A 25916-nucleotide genomic window follows, 5' to 3' on the forward strand; every position below is an offset into this window, starting at 1 on the left:
CGTCACTTTGTTGGGATAGAAACAAAGCCAGCCACATTCGACGGAAGAAGACAAGAAGACACAGCCCTTTTTTCGCGTCGCGGCGTTTAGGTTTGGGATGACGGGCTCAAAGGTTATCGTAACGATGGAGCCGGATAGGAGGTAAATTCAGTGTGTGCGTTGGTGTGCGATTGTGTATTCAATCTAACAAAATTCGATATTATCTTCGTGCATCTATTGTACTATGCATATGTGAGTTTCTTTGAAAACGGCTGAGTCAAAAACAAGCTACAGTACATACTAGCGTCGGGAGGAACCTATCTATACAAATAAATCTGTCTTACGGCAGATCAGATTTAACTTGTCAGTTTAATGTTACTATGCATTTTTGTTTCATACGAATCAATCTTTCTTTAAGGTGCCTAGATATTCCCAAATATGATGTAACAAACTATCTGAAACCACAGAAAAGGGAGTATTTATCTGAGTATAAAGCGGTATGTACCATCTACACTTTTGTGTTCAAGACACTAATACGTGTACTATATTTAGGCATATACACGGTGATTCAGTGGTAGTTTTCACAAAATTCATTGGTAAAGATTTTGGCTTATATGAACGTGTGCTGCTTTACAAACTTATTCATACGAATCATAGATGACAAGCATTGGTACATATTATAATACGGGATTTAGATGCGTGAGACACATACGAGCCACGAATTGGTAAATTTGAAGAGCGATCATCAGTAAAGTATACATTGAAATTTATAGTAGTGTACTAAACATACCAATGGGACGATGTGTTAAATAGTCTGTATATAGTCTTGAGGAATGCATTTTGATACCTCTGACATCGCTTTTTTGGCGACTATATATTACAATCAGAAATTAGGTTGCAAATCAATTATCAAAATTACTTTACTTTCATCTGTAACAATACATACGAGTTAATTGTTTTGGCTGAAAATAATAAAGTTAGGATAGACATCTGACCATTATCTCTCTATATTGCTTCATGAATAGTTAGTGCTTGATGTTGCACAAGAGAACTGTGTCCGGTTTCATAAAAAATCTCAAATTTAGATTTTCCTCAAATCCTTCATCAACTCAAATTTGGACCAATAAAAAAACTTGAAATTGAGGATTTGAGGAAAAACTCAATTTGAGATTTTTTTTATGACACCCAAACCAGAAAATGTTTTCTATCACCTCCTTCATCGAGAAGCATCATGAATAAATTCTGTCCTTGCGCTGCATAATTTAACGACTTATAATTGTGATAGAGTAATCAAGGGAACCAAGACTTTAGCTGAAATCAAAAGAAGTAATCCAGGGACAAAAATCAGACATGGAAAACAGACAAATACAACGAAGAACATATAATAAATAAAAATAAAAACAAGATAACAAAAGTAAATGAGCAACATGGACCCCACTAAAAACTGGGATCATGGACCAGGTGCACCGGTAGGGTGATCGTCCTGTGCTTTTCTAGACACAACCGCCATGATGAAATACGCAACCGAATTAAATGAGGTCTCCATAAGTGATAACAAAGTTTGTCTTTATTTTGCAGTATAGGAGCTCAGTTTACCTTCTGAGTTTTCCTGTTATGCGACCTGTCCCATCATTTTGTCAGCTCAAATTTATGACACCTTATATGTTTTAAAATGCAATTTTTTATAATGGATAAAACATGTTGTACAAAGTTCGTCGTAAGTTGAGACGATACCAAATGATACATATCCAGATGCACTAAGTTTTGCGCAGTGGTAGTTCTCAGTAGGTTGCATCGAAATATATGATAAAAAAAAATTGGGTAGCCAATTTAGGTTTTTCGCAATTTGACTTTAAAAACTACAATTTTGGAGGGAAATTTATATATACATGATAGAGAAAATGGTCGTTTTTGACGTAGCTTTTTAAAGTTTGCTTTAGTTTAATAACAAGAAAATATCCAAAACGTAATAAAAATAACTAAGGGTGCACTATACAGTTACATTAAGGTGCACTGTTTCGCACACCAATGTACCCCCGTCGAATTTTGTAAAACTTAAAATTAAAAGTTGAAATTTGGTGGAGATATTGATTAAATGTAGATAAGCATTTATACATAGACAGATGTAATATATGTTATGGTGAACAGGTGAAATTTAAATAAAGAATGGTATCCGGAACGTTTCAGTCCCCTGCCGTACTAGGTTCTCTCCTCAGCATCAGACGGCTGATTTTCAAAATAGCTTATTTCGCACGAACTTTTGGACTAAAATTGTGAGAGAATGAATCGAAAAGGGTCTTATTATTTTTAGCTTTTTTCCACTTACTCCACGCATGCTTTCATCCTGTGGTAGTGTCTATGTGCCTGATATTTTATAAAACATAGTATTTGGCTGTTAGTTTTGGAAAGCCACCCCTGAGTTGTACTAAAACTCAGTAATATTGTTTTCAGTATGTTACCATCGTTACTGGATTTTATAAGAATAATCACTAAACTTCTTATAGATGACTTGAACTTCCACACACCTATGACTTCAAAAATATGCACATTTTTATGACAAAACACTAGAAATTTCTGTGCGGACTGCCTCAAAACAGCTTTATTTCAACAAAATGAGACCAAATTTTCAGAAATGACCTAACTGTATTGTACTGCCTAACACAACGTTCCAAAGCCAATACTGATTCTTTTAATATCAAAATATACATGTTTCGTTTTCCTGATATAACTATTTAACTTCTACACATAACTTTCAACATGATGTTGCTGATTTCGGCATTACTCCAAGTTCTCATGATTGCACGAAAAACGTTTTAAACGCTATAAGATAATGCTGATTCATAAATACAATAAAATTCAAACTAACGCATTTCTTGTTATTTACGTTTTCGAAAAGTATTGGATCATTCGGTCAATAATGTTTTTTTTTCTGTTTTGTAACTCTTGGCTTTTTTATCGACTAGTATATAGTCCCTCCTATCCGTTTCTGGAAAATGCGCATTTCAGGTGGTTAAATGTACGGCCACTTGCGGTAGCTTTCTCACACAGTTATTGTCATTCTTTTGTTACTGATCATTACGTTAAACGTTACACCATAAGCCTTTTTGCATTTTTGCACAGGTGATTGACGACCGGATATTCATTGTGGCAAAAAAAAACATACTCAATTGGTCTGGACCTAGTACACAGTGTACAATTACTGAAAAACTACTTTTCTTGTTGTATTTACCGTGACCATTGTCCATGCGAACTACATATCTATACCTCTACATAAAAAAGATTTTTTTTTTCTACGATTCGACGCCCATCGAAATTTTAGATTCATTATCTAGATATGTTTGAATTTCACTCTCCTACACTCTCTGTTATCCTTTCCTTGTACCTTTCCTGTTTGGAGAAAAAAACACCTGTTTTTCTGGCTTTATAGCTGATCTGATCAGAAAGAAAGAATATCGTTTGGCTAGATCCTTCAATCTCAGTTTCCGCTATATAGATGACGTATTATCTTTAAACAATCCTAATTTCGGGGATTTGATACATCGCATCTACCCCTAAGAACTACAGACACTGTGAAGTCAGCCTCATATCTTGACCTACACTTAGAAATCGATGGTAAAGGAAAACTATTGACCAAACAACTTTACGACAAACGTGATGACTTTTCATTCAGAATTGTCAACTTTCCTTTCATCTGTGGCAACATCACTTCGGCTCCTGCGTATGGAGTGTTCATATCACAACTCATACGTTATGCCTAAGCTTGCCGAAACTACGCAGACTTTTGTATCGCGCTAGAACTCTAACAAATAGGCTTCTGGAACAGGGTTATGTTGCTACAAGATTGAAGTAATCACTACAGAAGTTTTATGGTCGTTATCATGAACTCGTGGATCGTTATGGTGTATTCATCAGCACCATGAAAACTGATTTATTCAACGGGTCATGGTTTTCCTTCCCTCGTTTGTCTACCCCGGACTTTACTTTTAATGAGCAACTCGGCGGGTGTTTCTAGAAAAGCAGACGCTTACCCTACCGGTGCACCTGGTCCATGCTCCCAGTTTTAGTGGAATCCGAGTTGCTCATATGCTTTTGTTACTTTGTATGTGTGATTTTGGTTGCTTTGTATTCTTTGTTGTGTATGTCTGTTTTCCATGTCTGGTCTTTGTCCCTGGATTACATTCTTTTGATTACCGCTAAAACCTTGGTTCCTCGATTACTCTTTCAAATCGGCATACGTCTGAATCTGTTTATAACGTTCATGTGAATACGAATTCCCGTATTTTTTGTGCTCTCTTAATGAACAATTAATACGTTATATTATTAGTAAAAGAAAATACTTAAGAGAGCAGATTGGTTTTGTTATCGTTCTGGTGCTATAACACCGCTTCCCGTTAATTTTGAGCGCTCTGAGATAAACAAGATTATTGATGCTTTAACCAGCTAGTACAATCAGGTTTTTAATAGCCACATAGTATAGTATCATTGACCTTGTTTGAGCCATCTTAAATAGTCAAAATATGCCCCAAAATTTGTTCAAATCCATTTCGAATATCTTGTAAGTGTATCCATTTCTAACGTCAAGAACAATAACTCATGTCGTAACGTCATTTGGTGTCTTAACACATCAACTAAGCCAAGTTAGATCACAACTAAAACTTAATGTCATTAAAGGGTGGGCTTCTGCATTTTACGGTGATGCAAGTTCAGTATATATTGTATTTTTAAGTAAATATGACTTTTCAACATATTTGTGTATAAGCTATCAACACCACTAGTGTACATTTAGTAACACAGAAATAAAGCATGCTGGAATAACTATCGTATTCTTAAAAATATGATGTTGGTATTTTAACAGTTGTGCTTGTTTTTAACAATTCTAAGATTTTATTGCATTGTATATCATATTTTTGAAAATGGGAACTTTAAAAAAAACTGTACTTCTACACTCATGTCAGGTTTACAGACAATGGCCCACTCAAAAACCCCGGAAGAGCATCCGTCCGCAAGTTCACAAGATCCAACTGGCTTCATGTCCTGTGGCTTCAGATACAGTATACAACACCGACTTTGCCGAACCAAAGGTCGTATTTACAGTTTTTAGTAAATGGTGTTTTTAAAACTTGCTGCATGGTAATCGAAGTTTTATTTAAACATAAAGAGCCATATGTAGCCGATCCCGGTAATTTGCGTTAAATTGACTACTTACTATTTTAAAAACACATTTATATCGTGATTTTGAGGAAATGTTGGGTATAACAAAATTGCCGCGATGATGAACTCTGGGTCAAAAGCAAAGTCTGTAAAAACCGTAAAGTTGGAAAAAGGCACAATGGTCCTGACTTGGTACGCGCATTTTCGATGGAAATGGTGGGTCAACCCAGGTTTTATAGCGCTAACCTTCCCCTTCCCCTGGCAATACAAGCAAGCAACACAAAATTGAAACCGGGCAAAGGTGGTAAAAGAGTATAGAAATAATTTACTCATGATACAGAATGTAAACTTTTTAACTTAAATAGCGTACACCAAATATCTTACAGTTGACTATAAGAGAAAAAAGAGAGAAGAAAAAGTTGAAAAAAGAACTGTGTCCACAATACCAGTGTATTCAAGAAGAGGTTCGAAATGGGAAACTAAACATAGGAAAAACAACATACACGGCTGACTTTGGCCCGAAAGAGGTACTCATCTTAACAGGGCACCATATTTCTTTGTTATTTTATGTAGAATAGATTAACACAAAGCTGTTGCTGTTATATAATTTTACTTCACAAAATTCTCCTTTTTATACCCTGATCAACGAGTAAGAGATCTATAATGACCCTTTTGTCCATCCGCCCTTCCGCCATACGTTTGGTTTTCGAGTGCAACTAATTCCTTTCTAGCTACAAAAAACTCGGATGTTTTCAACAAGTCCGATTATGGCTTATATTTACCATTAAAGAATCATGACCACTCACACCTTTAAAATTTGGAATGGAGTATCGTGAGTCACCAGTACTCCAGCAATGCTAGAGGTTGTCTGGCAAGCCATTTTCTGACTTGGTTCCATACTAACACATTCGCAATAGGTCATAAAATCCGTCCATGCGGGACTCTATCTTTAAAGTACTCAAGGGCGTTAAAAACCTCCAATCACCATCAGGTCATGGTTAAAAGAAAAGTTTGATAGAGGAATAATTCACGTTTAATCAAAACTAAAAACTAATGAACATTTAGCCAAACGTAGATCAGAACGAACGACAAGGTTGGACCATCGGTTACTAGTACCTCCTAGACAGCTGTATAGAACTTAGTGCTGCGAAAACTGTCTGACATTTCTGCAGCGGAGGGCAGATCAGTTTAAAAGTTTATTTGTTATTATTCCTTTTAACTGATAAACTTGACCTACGTGGTGACACATTTCTAGGTTTCTTCTCTATCCGAATTTTTTTTTTCAGGCACCGAAACGTCGTCCATACACATCCGCTGCTGAACAAACTTACAAACTACCAACTGGAGCTTTTAATGCCAAATCAGTGTACATGGAATCCTACTTGAACTACCACCCAGAGCTCGTAAGAGCGTGTCGACAATCACCTATAAAGCCAATAGACGCCCTTCATTCCAACACAGACTGCGTGAAAAAAGAAATTTGTCCAGAACCGTCCCCTTGTCCATCGGAAGGACAGCCTAACACAACAGATGTTATACCTACTGTAAGCCCATCAAGAACTGAGTCTGAGTGCAAGTCTAATAACTCAGACAGCAAGCAGGTGGTAGTTACACAAGGTAATTTTGATAACTCAGGTGGCAAGCACATGGTGGTTAATTAAGGTAATTCTAATAACCAAGGTAGGATGCTCTAGGTATTTAAACAAGGTAATCCAAATAACTCAGGTGGCAAGTAGATAGTGGTTAATTAAGCTGATTCGAATAACCAAGGTAGCAAGCACTAGGTGCTTAAACAAAGTAATCCTAATAACTCAGGTGGCAAGCAGATGGAATTGATTATGGTGATTCTAATAACCAAGGTAGCAAGCACTAGGTGCTTAAACAAAGTAATCCTAAGAACTCAGGTGGCGAGCAGATGGGATTGATTAAGGTGATTCTAATAACCAAGGTAGCAAGCACTTGGTGCTTAAACAAGGTAATCCAAACTCAGGTGGCAAGTAGATGGTGGTTAAACAAGGTAATCCTAATAACTCAGGTAGCAAGCAGATGGTGGTTAATCAAGGCCATTGTTATAACTCAGGTGGCAAGCACATGGTGGTTAAACAAGGAAATCCTAATAATTCTTGCACCAAGGACATGGTGGTTAATCAAGGTAATCCTAATAAGTCCAGTGGCAAGCACATAGTGGTTAATCAAGATGATTGTTTTAACTTGGATGGCAAGCACACGGTGATTAATCAAGATAATCCTAATAACTCATACAGCAAGCACATGGTGGTTTATCAAGGTGATTTTCATAACCCGGTCGCAAGCACATGGTGGTTAATCAAGGTGATTTTAATAACTCCAGTGGCAAGCACGTGGTGGTTAATCAAGGTGATTGTAATAACTCCGGTGGCAAGCACATGGTGGTTAATCAAGGTGATCCTAATAATTCAGGTTGCAAGCAAAGTATAATCTAGATAATGTTCAAATTGTTATACAAAAAACATACCTTTATACTATAGTAAGTATTAAATTTATTAGTGTTGTACCAAACCATAACAAAAGCATACTTAAGAAAATCGTGATGTGTATGATCCCATTGCTTGTAGTTATTTATTTCAAGTTTCAAGTGAATCAGCCAAATATGCAAATAAGTACAGAAATAAATTTTATAATAACCACTTTTTTCTGTTCTTGAAGCTGAAGAAGAGAAGAAACAAGATACAGCGAAGATGAACGAGCCAGAAAACCCATGGTCTGACTCAGAGCCTTTACAAACCACGTTCATGGCTGACTACAAACCTAACTGGAATGTAAGGAAGCCAGCTCTCTGTAGACCAGAAGAGAACAACTACAGAGAAGCAGCCCAATTTAATGGTACTACAACCACTATGGCAGTGTATAAAGCCTGGCCTACATCAAAACCAGAGATGCCACCTTGGGCAAAGAAACCAGTGTATAAAGTTCCTACTGAAGGAATGCAATTAAACAGCACATACTCAGTAAGTTTTTACTAGCAAAGTTGGGATGAACCAAAAATTGAATTTTTTGTTGTTGCTACAAATAAAGAAAGGAATACCATACTCTTGTGACCTTTTTTAAATCAGGGTTGAGTCAGTTGTACATTTTGTAGTTTTTAGAATTGACTGTTTTTTGTTTTTTTTTTTGTAATTTCTTGTTTATTAATTTACTGTACATTTAGAATTGAACAAGAAACTTCAAATTTTACTTTTCTTGAGGTAAATGAGGACTATTGTGATGGTAAAATGTGATAAACATATGAAACAGACAACCAGATTGATACCTCACTATCTATCAGGGTAAAATAAATGGCCAGAACCTGATAAAATGAGTAATATCTTAAGAATTTCTTTTCATTCACAATTTGTTTGTTACAGTACAAAATTCAGATGATAAAGTAACAACAGTGCTCATGTTTTAGGGGCATATGTTAATAGCAGGCGTGAATCTTGAGAAAAGGGTGTGGCTTCTATTGATCAATATATTAACCCCAAAAGTTTACAGAGTTTGCAAACAAGAAGGGGGGCCAACCACTGGTACACCCTCTGGGATTTGCTAATGTGACTGTTGTATAATTATAGATGGACTTTGCTGACCCCAAAGTTGTTCCTATGGTAGCTGCAATGATAAAACCAGTTAAAAATGAAAATATGATACAGCCAGGTGGTGAGAATTCAGCATTCAGGGGTGTTACTACATACAACCAGAACTACACTGAATGGAGAGGAACAGAACCCAGTAGATCATATCAAGTCAAAAGTGTCTATAATCCTCCCAGAGAAAAAATGATGTCAAAATCTATGTACATGACATATTACAAAGGTAAAACTTACTACTTCTCCTGACAAGATTTTAAGGTTTATATAAAGACAATTACATTCATTTAAAAAAAAACCCTGCCAACAGCGTATCATGTAATATATTCAAAACTTCTTTTGTTTCTTAAACAATTACTTCATTTGGAATAATTAAGTATATACACACAGAGAGTTTTCAGACAATTTGTGTGGTACTTACTTCTATTACATGAACTTGATTGATTAATCTCAACAGGTGAAGCAGCAAAAAAGAGTGAAATAATAAGACATGCTTCAGAGCATCGACAACTCAATAAGGATGGCAAATATAACTTCAACACTACATACAAAGCAACTTATCAAGATTTCCGACCCAAAAGTTCACCTGGGCAAATGACTGGAGTACCTGGAAAACAAGTAAAGAAAGCATGGGAAGATCTCTCATCCAAGAAAGAATTGAACAGGTCATGTGATTCTGGTATTGATATGACAGGCACAGAGAAGGAGGATGTAGGGGATAACTAATAAATCATCAACTTGCTTTTTTTGGGCATAATTTTTATTCTGTTTATACATAAATAACTTGCTTTTGATAACTCTTTTTTTTTTTATACAACTTGAAGTGTAGTCACTTTCAGATTTTACATTTGTTTAAATACGTGTTTATAATACATATATAAATGATAAAATAAATTTATAATAATGCAACAAATCTATTTATACAATACCTTTAAAAGTATCACTAAATAATTATAATGGAAAGCTTTCGCTGATGATAACAAAACTGACATTACTCACAGCATTGCCAAAATGGGAGGACTTTCTCATTTCCAAATTAGCATTAATCATGTTACATATGTTACAGTGAGTTTACTATGACCTTTAACCTTTTTTGGACTGGAATAGCCCAAAGTAAATGTCAGTTTTGCTAAATGAATTCATCTGTTGAATAAGTAACTATGGAGCTTAAACTCTGTGGTCATTTAAATAGACACACACGTTCACTCATACAGTTGAACTGCTGTAGGAGAATTTTTCCTTCACATGGAAAAATTTACCTGTTAGGGGTTTTAGTAGGTGATCACTGGAGTGTTATAGAATAAAAAACAACTCTTAGTGTTCAATTTTCTCAATAGTTACAGTTTTCTGGATGTTTATGTTAAATGTAATCATAATTTTTGAGGAAAATAAGTCATGACACACTCTGGATAATGTAAAAGAAGTGCATTGTATTTTTATTCACATTAGCTAATGCACATTTCCAATATTTTTTTTTGTATTTCAGTAAATCCTTTTCATGAAGGTGAAAATCTCCTACTCTGTAGGAAAAGATCACCTACTTTTAGCTGTTCAACTGCTTAAATGAAGGTGTCTATTTAAATGACCACAGAAATCAAGCTCACTTGTTACTAATTCAATAGAGGAGTTTACTTAGCAATACTAAGTTTACTATATTTACCTCGGGATGTTCCAGTTCAACAAGGTCAGAAGTCAAGATCAACTGACTGTAATATTTGTAATGCTCACATAAGAATTTTAACAGAAAAGCAGTTGCATTATAAATATTATTGATCTCTTATGGCACAGATTTTAACTTTTTTTACATATATTTTATACCCTGTTCATAATCATAGTAGTCTTAATAAGACATAATTTAAGAATACATTAGATGAGTCATTTAAATAATTATGAATGGGATTTTTTTATTGTATTGTGTTTTGTTGATAAGAATGTCATTTTCATGAAATAATAAATAAAGACACTGATTGTATATTTTTCATTCCTGATATACCGTAAGCTTCATCTCATACTAGTACATATAGCTTCTTACATTGTAATGAATGGATTATCAGATTTCTATAATCAAGACAGTTTTTTTTTTTCAGCACAAGCATTAGCCGATAATCCAAATGTTATAATGTAAGACGTAATTGAAGTTGTAATTCTCCCAACATTTGTGTGCAATAGCTTACAGCAATATACTTATTTAGATGATGTTACAATAGAATTTGATCCTTTAATGAGAATTTTGATATCAACTAAAAAAGTATCAACACATTATCTGGTTCCCTATATACTAGTATAGATTCCTAAAAGTAACAAGTTTATAGTAATCAAATGATAGTTACTCAGTATATGAAATGAATTGACTGATTTTTCAGACAATTTAGATAGCTTTAAATACTACATCTATTATGCAAATATAAAAAGTACAAAACAAAAAATCTAACAGTTAAATCAAACAATAAACAGAGGTAATAAGTTCATGATGCACAACATCTGTATTTTTCTAAGTAATTTGTAATTTACCATGTTATCTTGCAATCAATTAATGGCCCAGTTTACAAAAAAAATAGAGCATCTAATGGGACATTAAATGAAACTCCGCCACATTGTGTTGTATTTAATTTCCATGGACACATGCTAAATTACAAATCATCACATAGGAACGACAGTTCAAACTCAACCATAACTAGATTCCATAATCTCAAAAGATATAACTTTCAACTTTTTCAGCATTCCAAAATAACTGTAATTCATCAAACAAATAAAAAAATCGGCAGGAAAAAGAACTTGTGCAATTCTTTAATATTCCAAGAAAAACAACTCTAATTCATCAAAATATTTGGGGGGGGGGGGGGTAACTAAACAGTGGCAGATCCAAAGTTTTAGGTAAGGGGGGCCCAAAAATTCTTGACATGATCACCGGTGAGGATCAAGAAATTATACTGAATAACTAATTTGCTGGATTACTATTGAATCATACTTCTTTCTGAGTGTTTTACTTGATTTAGCACACACAATTTTTCAACAATTTTTAAAAATTGCAATTTTCAATTGGTAAAACAGCTTAAAATGGCTGTAACTTTAGTGAAAATAATGCAACCAAACTGAAACTGGATCTGTATTTTATGACACTCAATAATTGTACAAAGTTTGAAGAAGATCCTTGATATTTTCTTAAGTTATCATCTGGAAACCGTCAGGGGACACTCAGTTAGATCCCAGGACTTTCAACGAAAATATTTTGGAGGGTATCAAATAATACCTTTCCACTTTGTGTGGTGGGATACAAAAATAAAAATTTATAGTTATTTGAAATATTTTTTCCTTAAACCTTTGTTTAACTAAACCTGATAAGTTAATATAATAGTCTTAGAAGGGCTTGAGGAATATGTTTTTTTTTAAACAAGGCTTCAAGATTGAACCAGTGTTTTCCACAAGTATTCAAACACTTTCAGATTAAGCATACTTTTTCAGCATTTTCTAATAGAAATGACTAGTATTCATATGAATGACTGAAAATTAAGCTAGAACTTTCAGAAAGCTAATTGAGTACGGAATGGTCATCCAATTATCTAGAGGGATCTCAGCAACCACAGAATTCTCTCCACCCTCTTCTATGATTGGCTGGTGGATGTTGTAAAATGAATGAATCATTCTCTAAAAATAGAAAACAAAATTTTAGAAACAAATTCAACAGTGTTTATAGATAAAGAAGTACATGTAGTAAGTAAAATGGTACCAAAATGTAAGCAGATGTTAAAGTCATTAAAACATATTAAACTATGGTAATTTTCCATAAAGTTAGCCTAATACTAGAAACTACCATTGCTTTTTTGCGTAATGATTTTTTTCCCCTTGGATATTATGCTATTATAGTGCAGTACTGTGAGATATACACATTTCATACATTGTATGAAGGTACTTGTATCGTATGGACTACAAGAAGTAAATAAAGGTATTTATTATGACATGACACATATAACTGATTCTACAATTAACAGTATGTAATAATTCATTTTAAAATATAAGTACCAATCCATATAAAATGCCGAGGTGATGAATGGTGTAAAACAAACACCAAAGAAACAATGCTTTTCAATCTATGTATGATCAATAGTCCTTTTTGTATTCAAATTTGTATTTTGGATACAACTACCGGTAACTACATGTAATTATCTTTCTCTATAATCAACTGAAAAGAATAACTCTTGCAAAGAGCCAATTTCATACACATTCTGTTTTTACAAAAAACTGGTGCTTAATATTCATAAAAACTGTAAAAAATCTACTAATATATCACAAGTAACAACAACCAAGTCCCTGAAAACATTGTACACAAATTTAATTCATTCTGACAAAAAGTAGTTTTGATTTTTGAGAATGAAGGCTTTTGTAATTATAGAAGCTACTGAATTTTACATACTTGGACTTTCTGCTGGTAAATCTTTAAGGTTTTCTACAAAATCTTCTGCTATTTTATGGAAAACTTCATCTTTAAAATAAAATTTGCATTCAGATTATGACGTTATAATGAGATGAAATAATCGTAACAAAAAGTAACTACCGGTAGTTACAATTTTCTTAAAATTCTTAAAAAATGCAAAAGTCAAGGGACATAACCCAGCACAACATCTACACTTAACAGGATTACACATGTTAATACCATAAGTAATCAGGTTATTTATTCATACTTCTCAGACTCTAAACAGAATGGACACAACAGACATTCAAACAATTTCCACCAAAAAAAAAAAAAAAATGTGAAAGTGGAAGGGATTCTGAAGTTCAAGCATGACATGTTAATGCATACAGACAGACATTTGTATATCATAATAAGACCTGGCTTTGATGGACCTATAAAAATATTAACATACATTTAGATTTGGCATGTAAAAAAAACTTAATTAATTCCAACTGCAGTAGGTCAAGAAATAAGCTATTTATATAAATTGAAGGAAAATGTATTTTAAAGTCCCCATTAAAAAAATCATAAGAATCATTACCACACAAAATCAATCACAAAACAGCTTTTTACATATACAATGTATACGGAACCTTCTGGTACAATTTCATAGAATCTATATGTACTTTTACTTAAGTTATTGTGCCAACCCCTAATGTCTACAACAACAAGAACTATGATGGTGCCATAATATCAATTAAGTTTTTGTATTGGTATAATAATCAGTAAAAGAGTAATTAATTAGTGAATGGGATTAGACTTAATGATGAGTCACATTGCTGTTGAATATGACTATTCAAAATCAGAATTTTAACAAACATTGTCAATGAGTAGCCCAACCAACTTTTTGTTGTATCAGAGTATGCCTCATTCTCAAATTTCAATCTCAATCACTGAATTAATTGATGGTACATACCATCACCTAAGAAATAGTATGATCAAACTTACTTATCTGTTCACCAGTAATACTTGATGTCTCATATAAATCTGACTGCAAATCTATAACAAACAATAATATGATGTCAAGTTGTTTTTTTTAATTGAAACTGAAATAGTTCTCATAAAATAGGTAACTCAAATGAATCTGAAATCTGACTGAAAAACACAGGCAAAGGTATCCAATAATGTTTCTGTCCCCTTTTTTTGGCCCCTAATTTCTGAAAAGTTGAAGTCTTTATCCAAGGAACAAGCCAAGTCCGACCATTTTTGGTATCGAATATTGTAAAACAATATCATAGATATTCCTAAGCTTTTACTGGAGTTATAAAGTTGATTTCTATGAAATGACAACACAGACTACAATGACAGCACAATACCAACATACGATTGCAATTTTTTTTTGCTATCATATAAAAGGTGTACAGTGAGCTTATAAATAATCAACATGTATCAGTTATTGAAAAACTATGGAAACCATACAAAATGCCACCAACATGAGGTTCCTAGGAGCCTGAATCGCTCACCTGGTTAATTTTTTTGCCTTTCAAGGAGTTGTCTAACAATTTCGTCCGAGCCCTATGTTCTAGTTTGAGTAACAGCGGCCATGTTTTTTGACATATTAAAACCCCATATAAGTTCTATGCAGAACAAACTAAAAACATTCAAAGAGTTGTCCAACAATTTTGACTTAAAAAGACTTTGGTAGGACTTATCATAAGGATCATTTCATCAATTGAAAGTTTCTGTGTATCTATTATAGTTTTCAAGATATTGGCTGAAAACTGTAAAAGAATGGCAGTTTTCGCCTTTCAAGGTCAACAACTCTAACAGGGAGTCGTCTGAAAACTTTAATCCAATTCAGGCTTTTGTAGGCCTTATAAGAATTGTTTTGGCAATTGAAAGAATTTGGCTAAAACTTAACGTCTTGGAGATACATGAGAAAAACTTCTGACTGACCCCTTTCTTCTATATTTAGTAAGAGCAGCCATGTTTTTCCACATATCAAAAATCCCAACATCAGTTCTTTGCAGAATACCCTAAGGAATAGTCATACCAAGTTTGATTCTTATTGGTCCAATAGTTTCAGAGGAGATTTTTGAAAGAAACAACATTAAAAATAGGGATAAAATGTCGAAAAAGGGCAATAAATCCAATATGACTAAACAGATTAAAAAGAAAATTTGACCGGCATGCTGAACACTTTTCCCTTGTCAAATTTTAGCTAAATCTAATGGTTTTGGAGATAAACTTCTTTCTGACCCCTATATTCTAATTTTAGAAATTTTAGAAACAACAACTATGTTTTTCCCACAGATAAAAAATCCCTACACCAATTCTAAGCAAAATAGAAAAAGGGCAATAACTCCAACATGGCTTATCTGATTAAAATGAAAATTTGGCCACAGATATATCTTATCATGTTGAACACTTTTACCTATGTGAGAACTTGTCTAAACCTAACCATTAAGGAGACAGATGTAAAAAAACTACTGTCTGACCCCTATATTCTATTTTTAGCTCACCTAGCTAAAGGCCATGGGAACTATTGCCATCACTATGTGTTTGACGTAGTCCGTAGACATTGTCCGTAAACTTTTTCAAACATCGTCTCCTCTGAAACTGCTCAACTGATTATAACCAAACTTTGAATAAATGTTCCTTAGGGTATTTTTTACAATCCTTGTGTGGTGATTTTTTATCTGGCAAAAATCATGTCCACTATTACTAAAAATAGACCATATCTAATGTCATATTGCAAAATTACAAAAATAACTCAAAAACAGTTGGGTTTAGATAAAATCTGGTTGGAGGTAAATTGTTCAGCATGATGGGATGGACCAATGCCAAAAATTTTAGAAAGATCTGTTGACGAGTGAATGAGTTATGGGACCTGAAATGGATTTTTCCCCCCAAATTTTTAATTTTAAAAATCTTCTACTCTAAAACTATTAGATGTATTGAAACAAAACTTTGCATGAATGTTTTGTAGAACATGTTTAACAACCTCTGCATGGGGATTTCTGATCTTGCGAAAAATATGCCTACCATTACTAAAAATATACCATAGGGGTCAAACTGCAGAATTATGCAAATAACTCAAAAACGGTTGGGTTAAGATAAAATCTGGTATGAAGTGAAATTGTTCAGCATGATGGGATTGACCTATGCCAAAATTTTCAGAAAGATCCATAGATGAATGAATGAGTTACAGGTCATGAAAATGATTTTTTTTTTAAATCTTCTCTTAGACAACTTGTAGGATGGATTGTAACCAAACATGGCATGAATGTTTGTTAGGATATCCTTAACAATTTTTTTATCTGTTGAAAACATGGGTGCCACTACTAAAAAATGATGACATGTTGAAATTACTTGAAAACCAAATGGTTTAGCCTAATTTTTCTACTTTTAGCAACAGCAGCCATGTTTTTCATCAGATTAAAAATCCCACATCAGTTCTATGTAGGATACTCCAAAAACACTCATATTAAATTTTATTCTAATTTGGTCAAGAAGTGTCAGAGAAAATGAGTTTTGAAACACTATTAACCACAACGATGACAGACGCCAATTGATGGCAATAGCTCACATGGCCTAGCCGAAAATAGGGAAAAATGTTGAAAAAGGGCAATTACTCCAACATGGCTTAACAGATTAAAAATAAAATTTGAATAGCGATAGATATCATTGTGCTAAGCACTTTAACTCATATCAGAATTTGGCCAAACCTAACAGTTTTGGAGATGTATGTGAATAACTTCTGTCTGACCACCATGTTCTATTTTTATTAATGACGGCAATTTTTTTAAATGAATCAAAAAACCCACATCAGTATTTGCAGAACACACTTAGGAACATTCATACCAAGTTTAGTTCTGATTGGTTTAGTTGTTTCAGAGGAGAAGACTTCTGAAAGAAAAAATGTCCAAAAGGGGCAATAACTCCCAGTCAGAATTTGGCCAAACTGAACAGTTTTCCAGATATATGTGAAAAACTTTTGTCTGACCCCCATGTTCTATTTTTAAAAACAGATAAAAAATATCCGAAGCAGTTCTATGAAGAATACCCTAAGGATTATTCATACCTAATTTGGTTCTGACTGGTCAAGTTGTGTCAGAGGAATAGAGTTTTGAAAAATTGTTGATGACGAGGATGACGGATGCCAAGTGATCACAATAGCTCACATGGCCTTCAGCCAGGTGAGCTAATAAAAAGAACATGACTTATATATGAGATGTAAATGATGAATTCAGATATGTTGACTGACCTTGTGCTAATGATTTAACTTGGTTGGTAGGTGTAGCTCTGGAGGATGGTGTAGCATCAACAATGTCTTTCTTTGTCCCACATAAATACAATCTACAATTCTGAAGAAAAAACAACATACTGTTCTAATGACTATTTGGAATAACCCATCAATAGTTAACCAGAAATTACTAACACTAACCAGAACAATAAAATATAAAATAAAATAAAAAAAATATTTGTATACCTCACCCTGAATGATGGGTGTAACAACCATCTTCACAGAAACAAGAGGCTCCCAGGAGCCTGAGTTGCCCACCTGATTCAATTTTTGTCTACTACCCCACATTATTAGTGATACACAAAAAGGCTTAATGAAAGACCAATTTATTGGAGAAAATACTAGGTTGCTTTATGATCCTATGCATCATCTAGAAGAAAATGATGTGAAAGGGCTCCTTTTACTAACTGATTTCTAAAAAAGCTTTTGATTTCATTGAATGGACGTCATCATTAAAGCTATAGAAAGTTCTAATTTTGGACCTTCTGTTTGTCATTGGTTAACAACACTCCATAAAAAGGAAAGAAGTTTTGTAGTCAATAATGGGGATTTATCTATTCTTTTTATTTGGAGAGAGACTGTCGTCAATGTATCCCCTGTCACCTTACCTTTTTATAATAGGAGTAGAATTGTTATCAATTAAGATTAGATCCTGTAGCATTATTTAGGAAATTGTTACTAATAACTATGCTTCAATTATAAGTCAATATGCAGATGATACTTTTTTAACACTTGATGGAAAAGAAATATCATTCAGGGAATCCTTAAAGATTTTTGAAGCTTTCCATTAAGTTTCAGGCTTAAAAATGAATAATTTTGGATTGGTAGTAAAAATACTCAGATCATATTTTATGTAAAGATTACAATCTTAATTGGACTAGCACAGATTTTACACTTCTTGGCATAAAGTTTTCATTATGTCTTGAAAATATGATAGAGCTAAACTTTGAACAACTAGAAGCTCAAGAGAGCTTGAATCGCTCACCTGGTTAACCATTTGCTTATTCCAAAAACTTGAGGAATGAGGCAATCTAAGTTAAAATTAATTTAACTGTCAAACGTAGTAAATGCTTTTAATGGCATTTTTATGACCTGGACCAGAATTTTGCGTAAGGCAACAGTTTATGAATTATTTTTAAAAAAATGTCTTCCGACCACTTTGTTCAGTTTTTAGTAGAGGCAACCATATCTATTCACGAATTAAAAATCAGATGTCATAGCACAATATACTTAAGAACCAATATGCTTGTTTTCATTAAATGATCTTAAATGGTTTTAGAGAAGATTTTCAAAGTTGTACATGTGGAAAAAAAAAAATTTCAGAATTGTTTCAGGAGCCAAAACACCTACATTAGAAGACAAATTGTTTTTAAAATATCAGCATTGGTAGGACTCATGATGTTGAACAATATTACCCCTGCAAAGCTTTTGCAAAAGGTAACAGTTTTTGAATTACATGCAATATCAATACGCTTATAAGGTGACAGGTTTTGAATTATTTGCCAAAGAAAGATCTTCTGACCCCTATGTTTCATTTTTAGTAATGTCAGCTGTATCTTATCATGGATTAAAAATCACATAAGTCAATTTGAACACATACCCTATCGAACAAATATGCTTATTTCCATTGAATGATCGTAAATGGTATAAGAGAAGAAGATTTTCAAAGGTGTACATACTTGGTTAAAAAAATTCAGAGGCTAAAACTTCTACTTCGGTTGACAAATTCTTTTGAACATTTCAGCGCAAGTCCATTATGTTAAATACTATAATTACCAAGCTAGAATTTTGTTAAAGGTAACAGTTCGTCAGTTAATTGCAAAAAAATTGCCTTGTGATGCCCTTGTTTTATTTTTAGTAACAAAGACTATGTATTTTCATGGATCAAAAATTCTAAGTCATTATGTGTGAGATATCCTAAGGAACAAATATGCCAACTTTCATTGAATTCTCTCAATGGATTTTGAGAAGATTTTCAAAGTGGCACAGGGAAAAAATGGCAAAAAAAACTGTTTCAGGGGCCTTAACTCCTACATCAGTTGACAAATTGTTTTGAAAATTTCGGCTTAGGTCCATCTCATGATGCTGAACAATATTACCTTGCCAGAAATTTGCTAAAGGCAACGGTTTTGGAGTTATTTGCAAAAAATTGCCATCTGATCCCTATGTTCCATTTTCAGTAACAGTGGCCATGTTTTTTCATCGATCAAAAATCCCAACCATCATTTTGTGTGGGGTACTGTAAGGAACATATATGCCAACTTTCATTGAATTCTGTGCAATGGATTTTGAGGAGAAGATTTTCAAAGTTGCACACGCGAAATATGCAAAAAAAACTGTTTCAGGGGCAGTAACTTCTACATCAGTTGATGAATCATTTTGAAAATTTGGGCATAGATCCATTTCATGATGCTGAACAATACTACCCTAACAGAAATTTCCTAAAGGCAACAATTTTTTAGTTATTGGCAAAAAACTGCCATCTGACCCCTGTTCTGTTTTTAGTAATGGCGGCCATGTTTTTTTATGCAAAATACCCTAGGGAACAATCCTGCTAGTCTAGTAGTTTCATAGGAGAAGATTTTTTAAAATTTGTCCACGACAACAACGGACGCCAAGTGATGGCATAAGCTCACTTGGCCTGTGGCCAGGTGAGCTAAAAATTACATGACATTTCAAAACTATTGAAAAGTTAGCAGCATCCTAAAAAAATTATTTTTGGAGAGAGTAATCAAGGGAACCAAGGCTATAGAGGTAATCAAAAGAATGTAATCCAGGGACAAAGATCAGACATGGAAAACAGACACACACAACAAAGAACATAACGTAACTAAAATCATACATACAAAGTAACAAAAGCAAATGAGCAACTCGGACTCCACTAAAAACTGGAAGCATGGACCAAGTGCACTGGTAGGGTAAGCATCCTCTGCTTTTCTAGAAACACCCACCGAGTTGCTCATAAAAAGTCAAGTCCAGGGTAGATGAACAAGGAAAGGAAAACTATGGCACATTGAACAGATCAGTTTTCATGGCTTAGATGGTTGCACCGTAACAATCCACGAGTTCATAATGACAACCATAAAACTTCAGTATTGATGACTTCAATCTTGTAGCAAAATAACTCTTTTCCAGAAGCCTATTCGTTAGAATACTAGCGCGATACAAAAAGTCTGCGTAGTTTCGGCAAGCTCTGGCATAACATATGAGTTGTGATATGAATAAGTCACAGTTGTCAAATCTTTAGCTTTACTGAAAATTGTACATCTGCTTACATTTTTGCTTGTAATTGAAGTTGCTTGAAGTTATGGATTTAGTTTTTGGAGGGATGTTTTAATAGGTTTATATTTTGTCAAACCTGTTATGGATATAAAAATTCAGGATATACTGAGTTTAGGCATTTTGAATTTTGCACCAATACACGATATTCCTAATTTTGTAAAATGGAAGGAAACGGAAATTAAATGTCTCATTGATTTGATAGATAAAAAGGAAAAAAGATTTTACAGTTTTGATCAGACAAGTCAAATTGTTAATACTAAAAACTTCTTGCAATTTTTAAGTTTAATTTCTAGCATTCCTTATTCTTAATAATAGTCAGAGGGTGAAACCAGGTAACACTTGTACAACCTTGTCAGTATAATTAAAATGATTTCAGATATATTCTAATTTACTTGCATCTCAATTTATCAGATCTCAATTACTTACCTCTCGGGGTCCTAATAAAAGATTATTTTCCAGAATACAATGATATAATTCTCATACTTTGAATGAAAATAGATATACATTGTAAAAGAAAAAAAACTTAAAATTCTTAAGAATGCTGATTGTTTTTTTTTCAGTAAATGCTATTAACCAACCTGATCCTCCCACACATTCACTTATGCACACGATTGGCCATACATGGCAATATTCTTTAGATCCAATATCCCAACCCATCCCAGCATATATTGCCATTAGCAGTTCATATAAACTCATTCGTGATTAGCTTCCCATTTAAGCTGAAACTTTTCATTGACTCAATTTGTGTATTTTATACAAAAATTGGGAAATTGACACAAATTTTGACACTTGAAAGGAATCCTGTTAACTTGCCCTTGAATTGGTAAATGCTAATGGCAAATACTGAAATTTCATGATTTTTTTAATCATCTAGGAGCGAGTCATGAAAATAAAACCAAGCATTTCTTCACTAGTTATCGAGTGTCAGAGAAGTTGCATTGACAAAGTCATCAAGTGTGACTGACAGACAGACAGACATACACATTACTATGTCCTTTTCCACATTGTGGCATAGGAAAAAATGTCCTGTGATTCTTATCAACTTAACTATAGGAAAATATTAGATGGCAAGTAGCTGCCGTTTACTCACTGGTTCATTCTGCTCAAGTTCGCCTGCCCAGTATCTAACTTTATCAAAGCTCTCTGAATCAGTAAGATCAAAACAAAGAATAGCTGCCCCAGCTCCTCTGTAGTATATCCTGCTCATTGACTGGTACCGCTCAGACCCAGCTGTATCCTAAATACAATATAAAAGAAGTGTGCACATATTACCTAGAACTGTTGATGCTGACCTTTTAAAGTGCTGGTTTTTCTGATGTTTTATGATATACTGCTCACTCTTGACAATCCATTAATCATTCCTTAATATTTATGTAGTATGATCAATTTTAAATATGCTTCATAAGATTTTTTTTATATAAATGGTAGAATTTTGATCAGGAAGAAATGACACTCTATTTTACTTTTTCCATTCATTTCTATAAGTTATAAAACTTATAACGCTTTGAATAAACAGCAGAGCTACACAACATAATATGTCCAACCCACTCTCCCAAACATTAAAAACTGAAATAAAAATGAGAACTAGAAAGAAAGTAGTTTCAAATAAATTTTTTTTTCTAATTTTCCTCCAAGCATTTGGGAGTTTTGTAAAATTGGTGGACATTCATGATATGTCTATCTTAATAATGGAACATAAAAAAGGGGTCAGTCATGTGCTTAAGCACTTCTGATTATTCTATAGTCAGTCCATCTATTCTTGTCTTGTTCCATCAGTTTGTTTATTTTTTGAACTGTTGTTGCAGTTCCATGTATCTCTGCATTACTTCTTATTGAATATTAATTGCTTTTCCATAGAAATAAAGTTTTAAGACAACTTACCCAGATATTAAGAATGACTGTTTTTCCTTTAGCTTTACATTTTGCAGATGCATATGCTGCACCTATAGTCTGAAACAGATGTCAGAATATTAAATATATGGGTAATACATTTATCCATGAAGCGTAATTTGCAACTTCATTGTCCAAGGGCTATAACTTATATGATAGTATCCAAGGTTATATGTTTTTTTCAAGCCTCAGAACAGGAAGTTATTAAATAGATATGTTTTTCAGTCACACTCTAATATTTTGTTTTCCTTTGTATGTGTCTGCATGTAGTCACTTAATTGACTATGCTATGCATTGGTGAAAACATTGTGACATATTTTGACAATGTTATTTGACTTACTGAATTATCTTTGCCAGTATGTTAAATCAATTATTTATCATTGATTAGTCTTAAACAGTGACTACATTGGGACTTAATGTGCACTAAAATGCCCAGTAGTCTCTTTCTGAACATCCTGGCTCACAATGTTTAGGTGGTGTAGCAAGGTGACACATTTTGTGCCTTTGATTAACTTGCATGGAACCCAGAAACTAATTCAAAATCAGTTGCAGCAATCTTCTATATTTATAAAAAAAGTCTTCTTTTAAATGATCTTTTGAACATATAATCTTGGTCACTTTAAATGTTAATTTCTATAATTGAAAATATTTGCAATTGAAAAATAAAGATTTTTACATCCTGACATATGGACTTGGTAGTTCCAAATGGCTTTGGGTCAATTTAAATACCCAGTTAAAATAACCAATTAAATAAAATTGTGAAGTCACATCAAAAATGAAAAGAAGCAATGCAAATTCTATCACTATTGCATATTTAATATTTACAAAAAGCTTTTGCTTGCACTTAATTTTGCCAATTGTTTTTTTTTTAGATAAAATACATCCAGAAGAGGCATAAATGATGCTCTAAAACGCTATCTCTGCGGAGCTTTGGGGGGGGGGCCTTTGCCCCCCCTAGACCCCCTGCCATAATTTTGCCTACACTTCAATTTGGCCTCAGCTATGTGCCTGATTTATGATTAAGGACTGTCAAGTCTCATACATTTTAAGCTGATTTAGCAGCATTTTTGTTTGATCTGTTACACAAGTCTTCTGCATGTGCAAGTTTCTCAGTTAAAATGTCCAGTCAATACTTTGAAATCTGACTAATAAACTTAAACATACAGAAGACCCCAATTTTGCAACCCTTATTTTGTGCCAAAAATGTAATGGAAGTCTTCTGTATGTGCAAGTTTCTCAGTGAAAATGGCCATTAAACTGAAATCTGACTAAGACGGAGTAATCAAGGGAACCAAGGTTATAGCGGTAATCAAAAGAATGTAATCTAGGGACAAAGATCAGACATGGAAAACAGACATACACAACAAAGAACATAAAGTAGCTAAAATCATACATACAAAGTAACAAAAGCAAATGAGCAACTCGGACTCCACTTAAAACTGGGAGCATGGACCAGGTGGGCCGGTAGGGTAAGCGTCCTCTGCTTTTCTAGAAACAACCACCGAGTTGCTCATAAAAAGTCAAGTTCAGGGTAGACGAACAAGGAAAGGAAAACTATGGCACATTGAACAGATCAGTTTTCATGGTGCAGATGGATACACCATAACGATCCACGAGTTCATGATGACAACCATAAAACTTCTGTAGTGATGACTTCAATCTTATAGCAACATTACCCTGTTCCAGAAACCTATTTGTTAGAGTTCTAGCGTGACACAGAAAGTATGTGTAGTTTCGGCAAGCTCTGGCATAACGTATGAATTGTGATATGAACACTCCATACGCAGGTGCTGAAGGGATGTTGCCACAGATGAAAGGAAAGTTGACAATTCTGAATGAAATTGAAAAATCATCACATTTGTCGTAAAGTTTGGTGAATAGTTTTCCTTTACCATCGATTTCTAAGTGTAGGTCAAGATATGAGGCTGACTTCACAGTGTCTGTAGTATCCTTTATCTTGAGTTCTTAGGGGTAGATGCGATGTATCAAATCCCCGAAATCAGGATTGTTTAAAGATAATATGTCATCTATATAGCAGAAACTGAGATTAAAGGATCTAGCTAAACGATATTCTTTCTTTCGGGTCAGATCAGCTATAAAGTCAGCCTTATAAGAGTGAAGGAATAGGTCAGCAAGTAAAGGAGCACAATTTGTTCCCATTGGAATGCCGACCGTTTGTTGAAAAACACGTCTACCACACTGGACAAATATGTTGTCGATTAAAAATTCCAGCATTTTGTTAACATCTTCCTCTGTATATTTGGAAGATGATTTGGAATTATTTCTTACAAAGTATGAGGAATCGCTACCAAAGACTATATATTTGTATCTAGGTGTACCATCTTTTTTGGAAAAACAATGATGTATAATGTTTTTAAGTCGGGATTTTAACTGAGTATGGGGAATAGAAGTATACAGTGTTGAAAAATCATAGGTTTTAATGCTATTATATTCAGATAATTGTCTTGAACTGATTGTCTCCAAAAGATCTTTCAAATTTTTCAGGATCCACATTGAATTAATACCACTACGAGAGTAACAAGTGTTGTGGTAGGACTGCAGACCCTCTTTGACAGTTGTGAGTATAGAAGTTAAAAGTTTTGAAAGAGGTTTGGTGGTACATTTTGCAGATCCAGCTATGAAACGTTGTTTGTATGAATTCTTGTGGAGTTTAGGAATCCAGTACACAGACGCTAAATCACAATTATCGTCCTTGGTAGAGAGAACAAAAGAGGATAGCACAGATTTATGGTTTTCCACAATCTCTTCTTTGGAGAGTGTGGTAGCAGTATAGGTCTTCCCTGCTATTATTTTCTACGCCTACCTCTGATAATAAACATTGGATGTAAAATGTTTTGCAGACAAAAACAATGTTGTTTTGGGTTTTGTCTGCTGGTATGACAACATACTTGTCATTTATATTAGATGATGTTTTTTGCTACATCGAGGTCTTTGAAAAGTGATGTAGCCTTGGCACTCATTGACCTACTTAAAACTTTCAGGGTCTTTGACCATTCTGGCAGAGAATCAATGTCTTCTTGTTCTCGTTTTATCTTGCATAGTCCTCTACGGCATCCATAAGAACTTTAAAGTTATAATTCCAATTTATGGAGCATGGTTCACAGTACTTGGGACCTTCAGAAAGGATATACACAGAGATCCATTTTCAATGATGGTTAAATCTCCCATAACGACGTGACCAGAAGGACCATATTTGAATGGACAGTTTTTGCAAGAACAGTCAGGTGGTTTAGCCTTGAAATCCCCAATCTCAAGTAGCCTTTTATAATTGAAAATTTTGGATGCAATGGGTGAA

At 33.9% G+C, this 25916-nt stretch overlaps 2 protein-coding genes across 2 annotated transcripts in view; one reads left to right on the top strand and one right to left on the bottom strand.

The window, feature by feature from the left end:
- LOC148622672 (uncharacterized) lies at window positions 1-10704 on the top strand. Its single transcript, XM_088572694.1, has 8 exons — window positions 1-141; window positions 398-476; window positions 4935-5060; window positions 5517-5657; window positions 6417-6747; window positions 7816-8117; window positions 8718-8958; window positions 9190-10704. Exons 1-8 carry the CDS (start codon window positions 98-100, stop codon window positions 9456-9458), a joined length of 1533 nt encoding a protein of 510 aa, XP_088428820.1. The 5' UTR covers window positions 1-97; the 3' UTR covers window positions 9459-10704.
- Window positions 10011-25916, bottom strand: part of LOC148622673 (ras-related protein Rab-24-like) — an 18320-nt gene continuing 2414 nt past the window's right edge. The window contains exons 2-7 of the mRNA XM_088572700.1: window positions 22592-22660; window positions 21801-21947; window positions 17390-17489; window positions 14131-14181; window positions 13144-13212; window positions 10011-12377 (exon numbers count right to left, since the gene is read on the bottom strand). Coding sequence (XP_088428826.1) covers window positions 12304-12377; window positions 13144-13212; window positions 14131-14181; window positions 17390-17489; window positions 21801-21947; window positions 22592-22660 — 510 coding nt within the window. The 3' untranslated portion in view covers window positions 10011-12303. The remainder of the gene's footprint in view (window positions 12378-13143; window positions 13213-14130; window positions 14182-17389; window positions 17490-21800; window positions 21948-22591; window positions 22661-25916) is intronic.

The sequence above is a fragment of the Perna viridis genome, chromosome 3 (genome assembly GCF_037379345.1).
Source record: "Perna viridis isolate PV_CMFRI_1.1 ecotype Kerala chromosome 3, ASM3737934v1, whole genome shotgun sequence".
In the NCBI taxonomy this organism is placed as follows: Eukaryota; Metazoa; Mollusca; class Bivalvia; order Mytilida; family Mytilidae; genus Perna; species Perna viridis.

Bases quoted from the DNA above. Each gene is read 5' to 3' on its own strand.
- LOC148622672 (XM_088572694.1), top strand. From the start codon at position 98: ATGACGGGCTCAAAGGTTATCGTAACGATGGAGCCGGATAGGAG. The intron at 477-4,934 runs GTATGTACCATC...CACTCATGTCAG, and splicing joins ATTTATCTGAGTATAAAGCG to GTTTACAGACAATGGCCCAC. The intron at 8,959-9,189 runs GTAAAACTTACT...TAATCTCAACAG, and splicing joins GTACATGACATATTACAAAG to GTGAAGCAGCAAAAAAGAGT.